Raw genomic sequence first — 13410 nt, 5'->3', positions numbered from 1 at the left:
TGTATATGATGGATAATTCTTTTTCAAGGTCCGATCGGTCGCGAAATGAAAACGACAGTGAAAATGTATTATTTGCAACATTTAGCTACACCTTCCTCCTACTTCTCTACATAGTTTCCGCTCCGACTTCGGCTTTTGTTGTATCGTGGTACCAACTTTTTCAGCAAACTCGTCATAGAAGGCTGCCGCCTGTGCTTTCCGCTAATTCTCTACGCCGGTTTCCAGCTCATTGTCTGTGCCAAAATGCTGTTCTCATAGCCAGTGGTTCATTTGAGCGAAGGGATGAAAAACAGAGAGATCCCGGGCTGTAAGGTGGGTGATCGAACACTCTCCATCAAAACCCAGGAGCGGCTTCGTTGCAGCTGCAGTGCATGTCTGAGCATTGTCATGGAGGACAGTGCCTGATCAAAACATTCCTCTTAGCCTTTTCTGAATTGCCGTTCATAGATGATTTTCTTTAATCGCGAGCCCGCATCTCGTGGTCGTGCGGTAGCGTTCTCGCTTCCCACGCCCGGGTTCCCGGGTTCGATTCCCGGCGGGGTCAGGGATTTTCTCTGCCTCGTGATGGCTGGGTGTTGTGTGCTGTCCTTAGGTTAGTTAGGTTTAAGTAGTTCTAAGTTCTAGGGGACTTATGACCACAGCAGTTGAGTCCCATAGTGCTCAGAGCCATTTTTTTCTTTAATCGCCTGATGCAGTCGCTGAACAGTATCATCGACCAACACTCACTTCCTCCCCTGGCCGCCTGTATCATGAAGGTCTGACGACCTGCTTCATAGTTCCTGCAGAATTTCGACACTTTGCTGTCACGATGAGAAAAGACAGCATTATAATTTCATGTGACTGAATGGCCTGACGAAGATCTTTCCATTGGACGCCACTTCTTAACTTGGGATTCGAACCATGAATTGTTTCTGGCGACGCCTCATATCGTTGGGAGGTGATGGCTAGATTAAAATGAGGACTGAAAAATATGTTTGCCTCGAGATTCGGTCCCGCGACCTCTCGCCTTCCAGGCACAAGCTTTACCGCTCTACCAACATTTGTTTGTGTTTTTTACAGCTTAACTATCTACTTATATAAGTAAATTTAATCTTAAAATAAAATAAAAAAATAAAAAATAAGAACTATCCGTGCTTGGCACCACCACTTTTTAGCCTAGCATAAGAAAATGAACTCTCTCTCTTCAGGCGCTGCCCCTAATTATCCCAAAAATGCTCCCAAGGTGATAGGATCTACGATTCCACAGTTTTTTTACATGCTTACAATTAGTAAATGTGTGCAAATGAAAATCCTATAAAACATATATTACAAAAGAAATGTTATTCAAACGATAAACAAAAATAAAATTTGTATATTAATTGTGCAACTTCAACTAAAAGAATCTTTCTTCAAGAAAAGGTGCAACTGGATTTTTCTTGTACATTGCCGTTGACGTCTTCTATCTCCAACAATGTCGTGTGAAAATATTTACAAAGACTCATTCCGCTTTGCTAATGCCTCAGTGAATGCAGGTTTTCGTGGATAAGCCAATCTCTTTACTTCCTCACTGTTTTCGATTCCGGACTTTCTGTCTTCAATGTGATGCTGCGCGGAACGTCAGACTGAGCCTGGATTTCCACAGCTAAGGAGGGCGAGGGGTTACCGAAAGCACTGCGTAAATAATTTACGAAGAGCGTACAGTACCTCAGTGCACGTTTGAGGGCGTTGTGAGCGTTTTGCAAATACCACCGGTTATGAAATTCAAATTTCTCCCCTTCACCGAAGGCATAGTCAATGATCGCTCCCTTGAATCGTGTAATCGCACAATATTTTCTGGGTGGAAAGTAATAGTCATCCGGACAGAGGAGCGTACGAGGTTCAATCACGACAGTTATGACGCCGTGGTAACAAGCTAAGATCTTCTGAGTCAGTCGCCAAACGCCGGACGACGGCACACACGTGAAGCGATGTTCGTCGGTATCCAGGAGACAGTCGGAGCAAAGGGGGGAGTCCGTTAATCCGATAGCGTGGAGCGAGTGTCACGTGGCATTTTTTTTTTTTTTTTTTTGTTTAATACTACATTGCGCGCACGGTGGTGGGCAGAAAGTGACGGTGTGCCCAGTTGACAGTTGGGTACTTGGTTCTAAAGGCCGGTTCCCACTAGGGCTGCCGCGCGTCAAAACCGCGCGTCAGCGGCGTGGTTGCCATGGAAACGGCGTCAGCGGCAAGGCGCGGCGGGCTCTGCGTCGCGGTTTGACCATGTCGAACCGCTTCCGCTGCCGCGTGCCGCGCTCCAGGTGCGCGCCGCCAATCACAGAACGCGCTGAGCGTGACGTCAGGTGCGGAATCCCGGGCCACACGAACTTTCGCCGGACCGCTGGCGCGGACGCGGCGGCAGCTATGAAATACTTATCATCCGATTCCAAGGAAACTATTCGGTAGAAAAATTTGATTCTTGGGCATGTTACAGACTGATATCTTCTCTCGATAAAGGACCGAATTTCTTTTCGTTATTCGTCGTGGTTACTTGCTGTATCGCATTTACGTAAACCTTTATACGAAATTTTAATGAGTGTGCAGAGGTAAAAACGCATTGCGTGGACTTTGCGTACAGTTCATTTTAGGTAATACATTATTGCGTATGAAATTTATTCAACATATCGAAATTGTTTTTAAAGCTCAGAGCAGAACGATAGCTATCACCGTTCCCGAGATATTGGATGATATGTCGGCGGACGGGCTGTGCCGTGACCGCGCGATACTTTCGTCCTGCTCGTCGTAAACCATGTGGTTGTATCAACTGCAAATTTCGTAAACGGTTCAAGAAATCGAAAAGTGATAACTTGTAAAAAGTCATGTATTTCGTCGCATGATAAATATCCAAAATCTGTTTATCTACCGAGATATGAAAGAAACTACAGTTTTTCGGAAGGAATAGATGAATTTTTTTAAACGCCATTTAATAGCATGTGGAATGAGAAGTTAAACCGAGACTAATTTGCTGGTATGTCATAAGATAAGATGTAATTTGCTAAGTATCCACAGATATTGATTATTTCCTTTGGAAGTAGCAAACGTTTTTTTCTATATCCAGTGTACTTTATTGGTTCAAGACGCTTTTTGCCTTTTACTTTAAGGCATCTTCGGTGGAATCTAGAATGATTCAGTTTTGTTTTGATATGTGATGCTTGCAGATTATAAAACAGTTCACATTTTTTTTACGTGAATAACTGATTACTTACAGTGAACCGAGTTTTTGGCGGACATCTGCGTTTCTCCTCACCTGGTCACATGCTGGAGGTTGAACTAAAACTTAGTTTGTGGAACATAAGCACATTTTCATGTTCGCTCTTTTTTCTTCTGTCACTAGCTGTAGACATTTTACCGAAAACACTGAATTGAAGTCGTAACTAGTGTGTTCACCTTATGTCCCTTACTGTTTGGTTTGTTTATGTACATGTTGCCAACCTAAAGAATTATATGCTGAAAACTAATGTTTGTTTATTTCTGTTCTCATTATATCTGTATGTGTGTGTGGCTAGCCAGTGATAGTTATAGAAAGTTGAAAGTGAATGCAGTAGTTGTCAGACAGTGGTTGAAAGATTTGGTGTTCAGCTGATTTCAGTTTTGGTTTAAATGCTTTGTGGAAGAGTGCATGGAAGAGTAAATTCACTGCTTACATTAATAGATAAAATAGTAGAATAGCATTTCAACAGATGATTATTATCAGAATACTATCACACAACCCCTTTGTCCTCAATCTTTGATGCCTCGTAATAAGTCCTGTCAACTAACCCCTATTGTTGTCAAAGTTGTGCCGTAATTTCCTCTTCCTCCTCTATTTAATTCCGTACCTCTTCTTTAGTCACACGATCCTCGTATCTAATCTTCAGCATTCTTATTGATCACCACGTTTTGAAAGCGTCCATTGTCTTCTTGACAGAACTGTTCATCGTCCACGTTTCACTTACATACAAGGCTGCACTCCACACACATACCTTTGTAAAATAGTATCCAACCATTAGAATTTATATTCGGTGTGAACAAATTTTCTTTTTCAGAACGCTTTTCTTGCTATTCACTGACTTCATTTTATATCCTCTCTACTTCTGCCTTCTCAATTACTGCTTCCCTTTCAAGTCATTGAAGTCTTAGAAATGCAGTTTGGTTTCGGTACAAGTTGTAGATAATCTTGTGGCCCTGTGTTTTATCGATGACATCTCCAGAGCTTCAAAGAATGTTTTAATGAAGATTGTCAAAATCTCTCTCTTAACATGCAAATGCTATAAACACAGTTTCGCAGTTCTTCCAAAATCTCTCTCTTAACATGCAAATGCTATAAACACAGTTTCGCAGTTCTTCAGTGTGTCCACTTAGCTAAGTGGTAGGATCAGTATTGCCTTGCGTGTTCAGACATCTCTCAGGAATCTGACATTGTGCTTATGTTAGTTTGTACAACCCCTCCCCCTCTCCTCTCTACATATTCCTTCCACTTTCTAGCCTTCTCTTATTTGCTTAGTTCTGGCTTGCCAAATGAGTTCTTGACAGTTGCTTCTCCTTTGAGCAAAGTTTTCTTTGTTCTTTCTCATTTTCATTCCCTTATGTTTTCCAAGTGCAAAATCGCGTTGCAATTTTGGACTTTCTGTCAACGTCATGTTTAGATATTTCTATTTCCTATGGCCTACTTTATTTGCTGCATTTTTATATTTTTCCCTTGTGTCAAATTTAATATATCACGTTTTATCTAGCGATTTCTACTGTACCTTCTTCCCGTTCACATACTCTGCTGCACTGACCACTTCTCTCAAAGATATTCCTTCCTCTGTTTCAGTCAGTCGTTGCATTACGGTGACTTATTCAAGTTCCATTTCCTTAATTTGCCACCGTTTACTGCCTCTTTAGTTATAAACCGCAGCTCGTAACCAATAAATTATTGTAGGTTTGCGTCTGCACCAGGAAATGTCTTATAATTTAAAATCTGGTTTCGAAAACTTTGTTCCAAATATGTGTTATTCTTTCATGATTCTTAAGCAAGGTGCTGGCGATGATTACATTATGCTCTGTGCGAAATTCTATCTGGTGGCTCCCACTTTCATCCCTTCCCCCCAAGCCTTTGTGTTCTTACTGTTTTCCTGTACCTGCTACCGTATCACATTTTAAATTTTTGTCTCGCTTAACTATCTGAATAATCTTTTATCGTACATTGTTTCAATGTGTTAGGAGATAGTGAACAATCATGAACGGTAGTCATCAAATCTGTTTATGGTGAAATGAGAAAACATGAATAATGAAATGTGTGAAAGAGTACATTGTACAGAAAGTGAAGACATGGTATGTCTTCACCCAACTTCGTCTTTCCTTCACGTAGGTGTAAGATATAGTTAATCAAACGCACCGCGCGTTTCGGTGGGTCTCGCCCCGTACCTCAGTGGCTGTCCGTCATTGGCTACCGCTGGCGTCTGCCGCTTCCAGGTGGGAACGCCGATTCCGCGAGCCTCCGCGTCAAAGCGGAAAACGCTTGCCGCTGCCGTGGCCGCACGACGCGCTGCCGCGCTCTAGTGGGAACCGGCCTTAATACATTACGCGGAACCGGCCGCAGAATGGTGGTGTAAAAATCTTTTGCCTTTGCCTGGAGCGTTGTGGGGATATCCGAGATCACATTGCTGCGTGCGAGAAAGAATGTCGATACATGGGAGAGTTGTGTCACGACATGTGGGACGTGAGAGACCGGCATCAGGACCTCCAGTAGATGACTTGTGAGGGAGGCGTGTTGACTTGTCTATCTTTTCCACATATTGCTCATATAGAGGGCAGCTGACCGTGCCCGGACGTTAACCAATCCTTTCACACAGGGACAGGGTGAGAACGTCGTAACGTACTTTAAATACGCGTCCTGTGTTTAGGAAATAACAGAAGGCGGCCTGATGTCTGTGACCTATCACCGCAGATATGGGAACGACCTGTGCCACGTGATTCAATTTTGACGCCACGTAGAGCTTCAAGTATTCCAGCTTCTGGCGCACCACCTAGAGTACCATCTTTAGTAACCGTCGACAACTTGCCGCGGTCGGTCCACGGACATCCATCCTTTGTAAACTACTGCTAAACCATCAGGCCCAAACTGTTTATAGATTGTTCTATAGGCTTTGAAGAGAGAGTTTGTATCGGAATATGTGACACACATGGTCCTAATTTTGACTGCATTGACTTACAAGCTTAAATTATTTACACCGCCAAGGTACCATAGAACTTAGTATTTGACATTTCAAGATAATTCCTGTACCCGTTCCTAAGAAGAAAGGCGTCTCAACAGACGGACGGACAAACAGAGACAAACAGACAACAAATGGTAAAAAAGTTATATAATCACAAATTCACAAGTTTGTATTTTTTTTCTCTTTACTCGTACAGTGAAACGGGCTTGTCCGATTTTTTTATTTTAATTCAACAGAAAGTAACCTATAGGTTTTGAAGGCTGAGTTTGGAAGTATAAAAATATGTGATATAAATGATCCTATCTTTTGATTTTATTGACTTAGAAGCATAGACTTTCTGCGGCGCCAAGGAACCGTAGACATTAGTATGTGAGGTACTTTTCAACTTGATATCTCTATCCGTTCCTTAGAAAAAGGGGTCTTAACAGACGGACAACGAAGTCACTTGGTGAGTGGACAAACCACAGCCGCAGAAATCCATTTGAATGACTAAATAACCGCCACAGCTGCCATAACAAGATTTATTAATCTCAGACTGGTCCACAACTATTTTTTTTTAAATTTATTGGCTTTCGGGAAGTGCCCATACACCCATCTCAATAGTGGAATGTCACTTATGGGGATACGGACGTAAGGACACGACACAGTCAGTCCCCGAGTGGAGAAAATCTCCGACCCGGCCAGGAGTCGAACCCGGCCGCCTTAGCAATTCGCCGCACTGACCGCGCAGCTACCGAGACGAACTTTACTAGCACATTCGTGACTGTCAAGTGAACTCTTCAGGTGCTATAGATTTAACCTTTATGGAGCCTTAATAAAACATAGCCGTCTGCTGTGACCGAGCGGTTCTAGGAGCTTTAGTCTGGAACCGCGCTGCTGCTACGGTCGCAGGTTCGAATCCTGCCTCGGGCACGGATGTGTGTGATGTACTTAGTTAGGTTTAAGTAGTTCTAAGTTCTAGGTGACTGATGACCTCAGAAGTTAAGTGCCATACTGCTCAGAGCCATTTGAACCATTTAAACTTGTCGCCTTGACATCAAACTTTTGCGGTTTCCATTCGAAAGCTACTTCCTTTCGGCAGCTAATAAAGTAGTTGTGTAGAATCAGCTTTCAATACGGGTCCCTTCCTTACATCCCTCTTTTACAAACGGACGTTATACCACGCCATAGACACAAATTTGAAGAAAAGAGAAATGTTGGGACGAGAGCGCTGTGAAGAAGATTCGCCCTCTTTGCAGTCTAGTAGCGTTACCACTTAACCACGACGCAGTGCGTTTTCCGCATTGCTGTGTGTTGTACTTTCCACCTGCTTAGCTGAGTGGAGCCGGCACGGTAGCCCAGCGTGTTCGGTCAGAGGGTTAGCTGCCCTCTGTAATAAAAAAATAAAAAAAAATAAACTGAGTAAATGGATCAATAATGATCTTCAACGGGCGTTAGAGGACGTCCGCCACGAACAATTCCAACGAACTATAACGAATAAAATGAGATTTGAAAAAAAGTGGTAACGTGCTTGTCTCCCATGCAGGGGGCCCAGGTTTGATTCCCGGTCGGCCGGCCGCGGTGGTCTAGCGGTTCTAGGCGCTCAGTCAGGAACCGCGTGACTGCTACGGTCGCAGGTTCGAATCCTGCCTCGGGCATGGATGTGTGTGATGTCCTTAGGTTAGTTAGGTTTAAGTAGTTCTAAGTTCTAGGGGACTTATGACCACAGATGTTGAGTCCCATAGTGCTCAGAGCCATTTGAACCATTTGATTCCCGGTCGGGTTGGAGATTTTTCTCCGCTTGCGGACTGCGTGTTGTGTTGCCCTCATCATCATTTCAGCCTCATGACCGGCACGCGAGTCGCCCAATGTGGCGTCAACTATAATAAGACTTGCATTTCGCGGCCTAACTTAACCGGACGGGGCCTCCCGCCCAGCAATGCCATAAGCTCATTTCATTCTTTATGTTGGACTTGTTGTGCTTCGGCAGTTCTCTGTTTCCATATTGCTTTTTTTCGCGGTTGAGTACACCTTCTTCCTGTTTTCGTGCTTGATCTGTGTTTACTTTTTGATGGGCTGCCGACTCAGTCCTCTTACGACTACATCTGACGTCCGGCAGCCACGTAGTGAACGTCGGCGGTGTTGTTGCAGGGAACTGGAGCCGGTGCGGGTGCGGCCGCCAGCGCGACGCCGCAAGATGACTGCGGGCCGACGCCACAGCATCGCCGCCTCGCCTGCGCCTGCGAGCGTCGCGACGCCCCACCCGGCAAGCGGACTGCCTCTGCGCCCCTTGTGTAGCGAGCTGCACGGCGACTCGAACGTTTAGGAACGATGCCCGCTACCGTGTGTCCATTCTGCCTTGCCTTCTTCGCCACCGGCGTCGGCTAAGTGAGCTGAACACTTTTTTTTTTACTTTTTTTTTCGTTGGTACTTGTCGTGTGACACATCAGGAGCGAGGTAAATACTTTCTCTGCGCAATTTTCATACAAAACCGCTAACGTACCATCCAAAGAAAGGGTAAATTTACGCACTTTACATATTTTGTATTATAAAATATATAAATACAAATATATATATATATATATGTATACATCTATAAATTTGTGAAATATTAGTATCGGTGTTTAATATATCGTTGTGGTAAATGTTTCAAATTTTGTGTGATATATTCTTCGTGACAAAACGTACAAGATATACTTCTCTATTTTTCCGCATAAACGTCAGATCGGTGACCTAAAGCTCCGTTAGGTGCAGTTCACAATCGACTAGCGGAGCTACTTTCTGGAGTTTAGAGGGTCACTTGTGTCTATTTTTAAAGAGGGGGAAAAATAAAGTATTTATTTGACGTCGTAGTGTCTAGAGAATTTGTGTCCGGAATATTTTGTTAAGAGGTTTACTGCCAAAGTAGACGTCGTCTCGCGACTATATTTTTCGGAGACCGACCCGACAGGACACGCGTTTCCGACGTAGTGAGAAGGGGGAACTCGGTAGTCTTCCCCAGGAGATGGCTTCACCGCAGGGCCGCAAATCACTGCTGTCGCTCGGCAACTGGACGAACTTCATGGGCAGGGACGGCCACAACAACAATAACAACAACAACACCAACCACCACCAGCACCACGGCGTGAACAACAACAACAACGGCGGCGGCGGGGTGCGCAACGAGCGCAGCGGCAGCTCGTCGAGCCGCGACTTCTGGAGCCGCGTGTCTCAGCAGATGTCGTACATCGACGGCAGCACGCGCAGCAACTCCATCCTGAGCACGGGCAGCGGCTACCAGCCGCAGGCGCTGCCGCCGCCGCTGCCGCCCCCGCACACCCACCCCGCCGGCGCGCCGCACCACCAGCAACAGGTGAGCCACTTGCTCCTCCTCCCTACTCACTTGTTTTTCACTCCTATCTGTACTAATGTGCAGACAGTTTTTGGTCCTAGTGTTATAGCCATCCTTTTAGATATTATTACAGAGGTTATACACTGAAGCGCCAAAGAAACTGGTATAGGCATGCGTCGTATGTAAACAGGCAAAATACGGCGCTGCGGTCAGTAACGCCACTATAAGACAACCAGTGTCTGGCGCAGTTCTTAGATCGTGTGACGTCCTGTGAAGTAGGATTCGTTACGTCACATGCAAAAAAATTACATATATATTTTATATATTTTTATTTTTAATTTATCAGCATGTTTCTTTCTCTCAGGGATATTGTCTTTTCTTATCACTTTTATTTACGTGCAAAAGAAAATATGAAACGGGTGCTTGAAGGGCCTCAGTTATTCATGTACCGACTTCAGATTTTGAACGTGATGACTAAAATATAGTTGCCGTTAACTGAATTGAATGTAATTTTGTTAATTTCTATTTATTGATTGCAAAGCAAGGCTTGAGAGAATTTCGATTGTTGCCGTGGAGCGGCCAAGATAAAACTTACCGAACTCATGGAATCTGTATAGTTTAAAAAGATGAACTTTAACGTAAATTAATTATCTGTTGCAATTTAAAAAGGTTCTTATAACGAAATCTCTCGCATTTACAGTTACTGTTAACACTGAAAAATAAATTAATACTTCGGCGCGTAATGGCCGACCAGAGGCTGCATCGGAAGATGAGCTTCACGCAGCGCAAATTACTGAAAAAATGCTTATTAAAAATAAGTAGCCACTGCGAGCATTTGAGGTGACAACTATTACAAAGAAATTCATTTTGTAATAATAATAACAAGTTTATTTTAGCAATAAATACGAATAACTTACATAAAATATGTGTAGCCGCTCAATGGCTACCTTCCGTATAGCGAAACAATACAGTGTGTGTACCACAAAATACGTCCTTCCTCCTCGGCCGTACAATCGCGTCTCTTTCGATCCTTTTTTATTTTCATAGACATTAAATAAAGATACTATCCCTGCATATCAGTTGTTTCAAGAACATTAACTATATCTTTTACACTAATTGTATTCATAAAATACGTAAACTACGATTTACAACCTCTAAAAATGTCAATATTTATGTGACGTACCGTCACAATGGGTTACACAGCTACAATGGCAGTTTATCAAGATTTAAGTCAGTTCGACCGTGGTGTTATAGTCGGCGCACGAGCGATGGGACCCAGAATCTCCGAGGCAACGATGACGTGAGGATTTTCCCTTCGACCATTTCACGAGTGTACCGTGAATATCAGGAATCCGGTAAAATATCAAATCTCCGACATCGCTGCTGCCGGCAAAAGTTCATGCAAGAGAATCGTTCAACGTGACAGAAGTACAACCCTTCCGCAGACTGCTGCAGATTTCAGTGCTGGGCCATCAACAAGTGTCAGCGTGCGAAAGATTCAACGAAACGTCATCGATATGGGATTTGGAACCGAAGGCCCTCTCGTTTACACTTGATGACTGCACGACACAAAGCCTTATGCCTCTCCTGGGCCCGTCAACACCGACATTGGACTGTTGATGACTGGAAACATGCCTCGTCAGACGAGTCTCGTTTTAAAATCTCTCGAGCGGATGGACGTAAACGGGTATGGAGACAACCACATAAATCCGTGAACCCTGGATGTCGGCAGGGAACTGTTCAAGCTGGTAGAGGCTCTGTAATGGTGTGGGGCGGGGCAGTTGGAGTGATATGGGACCCCTGATACGTCTAGATACGGCTCTGATAGGTGACACGTACATAAGCGTTCTGTCTCATCATCTGCATCCATTCATGCCCACTGTGCATTCCGACGGACTTGGGCAATTCCAGCAGGACAATGCGAAACCCCATACGTCCAGAATTTCTACAGAGTGGCTCCAGGAACTCTCTTCTAAATATAAACACTTTCGCTGGCCACCAAACTCCCCAGGCATGAACATTATTGAGCATATCTGGGATGCATTGTTCAGAAGAGATCTCCACCCCTTGGCTACAGGATTCACAGTATCAATTCCCACCTGCTTTACTTCAGACATTAGTCGAGTCGATGCCACGCCGTGGTGCGGCACTTCTGCGTGCTCGCGGGGGCCCTGCACGATGTAAGGCAGGTGTAGTAATTTCTAATGATGTCTAAGTTCAGGCTGGGACCCAGCTTCACGGAGTATAACGTGCAACCTATGTCCTCTGTTACGGGCGAAGACCTTAAGAGCATCTTTGGCCGAGAAGGAGACCTTGGGAATGGCGGAGATGGCGGATGTGGCAAACCATCTTCCCTGGGGAGGACACCATTGCCTTGTGGAGAAGAGGGATCTTCAAAGGCTAAGGAAGTAAACCTTGAAATAAAATCCTCACCTGTGTTAGGCCTAGCAGGTCAGCAGATGAGCAAATATATGCTGCTTTCAAACCTAAACGAAGCCTCAGATGGAAGAGTGAATTAGTATCTAGGAAGCATGATCACGAAAGTCAACACCATTAACCAGGAAATACTCAGCAGGACACAGAACGTATCCAGTGTTTACAGTCAAATCGAAAATCTTCTCTTGGATAATAAAATGCCACAAAATGCAAAAGCGACCATGTACCGCACTTATTTCGTACCAGTGAAAACATGTGATTTATAAACACGTACCCTACTAAAAATGACCTCAGCAGAATTCAGGCGACAGAAATGAGATTCATTAGAAGTATGAACCAAACAACTAGAATGGACAAAATCAGGAATGAGCTAAGTAGAAAAGTAGCTGGTATTGTTGTATCTGTTACCAGTGACATAAAGAAACGCAGGCTTCAGCGGTATGGGCACATAGTGACAACGAACGGCAAAAGACCTGCCAAAAGGTATTTCAAACTGAACCTCTTAGGAAGAAGACCATGGGGAAAACCAAGACTGTAAGATCAGATGTAAGGGAGAAAGGACACAATTTGGAAGGTGTCCTGGAACAGAGGCTGTATGAAGACAGAATGAGGTGGCGAGCTCTTGTACGCCACATCCGGGAAACTGGAGTTCGAAAACGATGGTGATCGATTTTTGTATATATAGCGCACTTCACCGTTTCAGCGCAGATATCTCTGTCACAACAACAGATACTGAAACACGGCTTTTGCGAGTATGAATGTAAGACAGGGGCTCAGTAAATACTACGAGACATTCTAAAACGTAAGCAAATACTGTTTTCAACCCAAACTTCCGGTTTTTTTAAATGGATACTCTTTATTATTTCTTGCGCAATCGATAATGTAAAGCATCACAAAAAGAAAGACGCTGGTTGTATCGTAGTACGTCACTTACATTCCGAGAAATTGCAGAACGAAAATGACGCTTGAAATAAACGAAACGCGCCACTGTTACACAACTTCGAGATGGAGGCGCGAACCCCACATTGCCTTTAATTGCGATGTGGCTGATGTACTGCTATGCGACAAACGGCGTACTTATTGCTATTTACTGGAAACATTACAAATTTCTAGTCACACACAGTGAAAAATAAGACAAGGATTTACTCGTTCGTGGATTACAATCTTTACTACTGTCCTAGAAGAGTCATAACGGTAACGAAATACCTAATATCAGCAGCCAGAGTAAACATAATTGCTGACTGACCAAGGATCTAACAGAGGGGTAAATGTTAGTTGTAATTAAGTTATACGTACATGACGTGTCACTGAATATTTGTAACGCGATTATGTTAGAATTGGATGTTTGCACATGGTGAAGCGTTTAAACGTTTAAATAAATGTACAGCGGTATCTGCAAAACAAAAATACGGCTTCTCACAAACCCACAAAATGGACGCTGGTATGCAGTCACATTTCTCAGAGCAAAAA

General features: G+C 43.9%; 1 protein-coding gene across 1 annotated transcript in view; it reads left to right on the top strand.

The window, feature by feature from the left end:
• LOC126252336 (transmembrane protein 117-like) overlaps nt 1-13410 on the top strand; it is a 559109-nt gene that overhangs the window by 217708 nt on the left and 327991 nt on the right. Inside the window, exon 2 of the mRNA XM_049953223.1 lies at nt 8325-9525. Within this exon, the coding sequence (XP_049809180.1) occupies nt 9178-9525 (348 nt within the window). The 5' untranslated portion in view covers nt 8325-9177. The remainder of the gene's footprint in view (nt 1-8324; nt 9526-13410) is intronic.

Source organism: Schistocerca nitens, chromosome 4 (assembly GCF_023898315.1).
Source record: "Schistocerca nitens isolate TAMUIC-IGC-003100 chromosome 4, iqSchNite1.1, whole genome shotgun sequence".
In the NCBI taxonomy this organism is placed as follows: Eukaryota; Metazoa; Arthropoda; class Insecta; order Orthoptera; family Acrididae; genus Schistocerca; species Schistocerca nitens.
The sequence above is the reverse complement of the archived record's forward strand: the minus strand, read 5'-3'. Positions and strand labels throughout refer to the sequence as shown.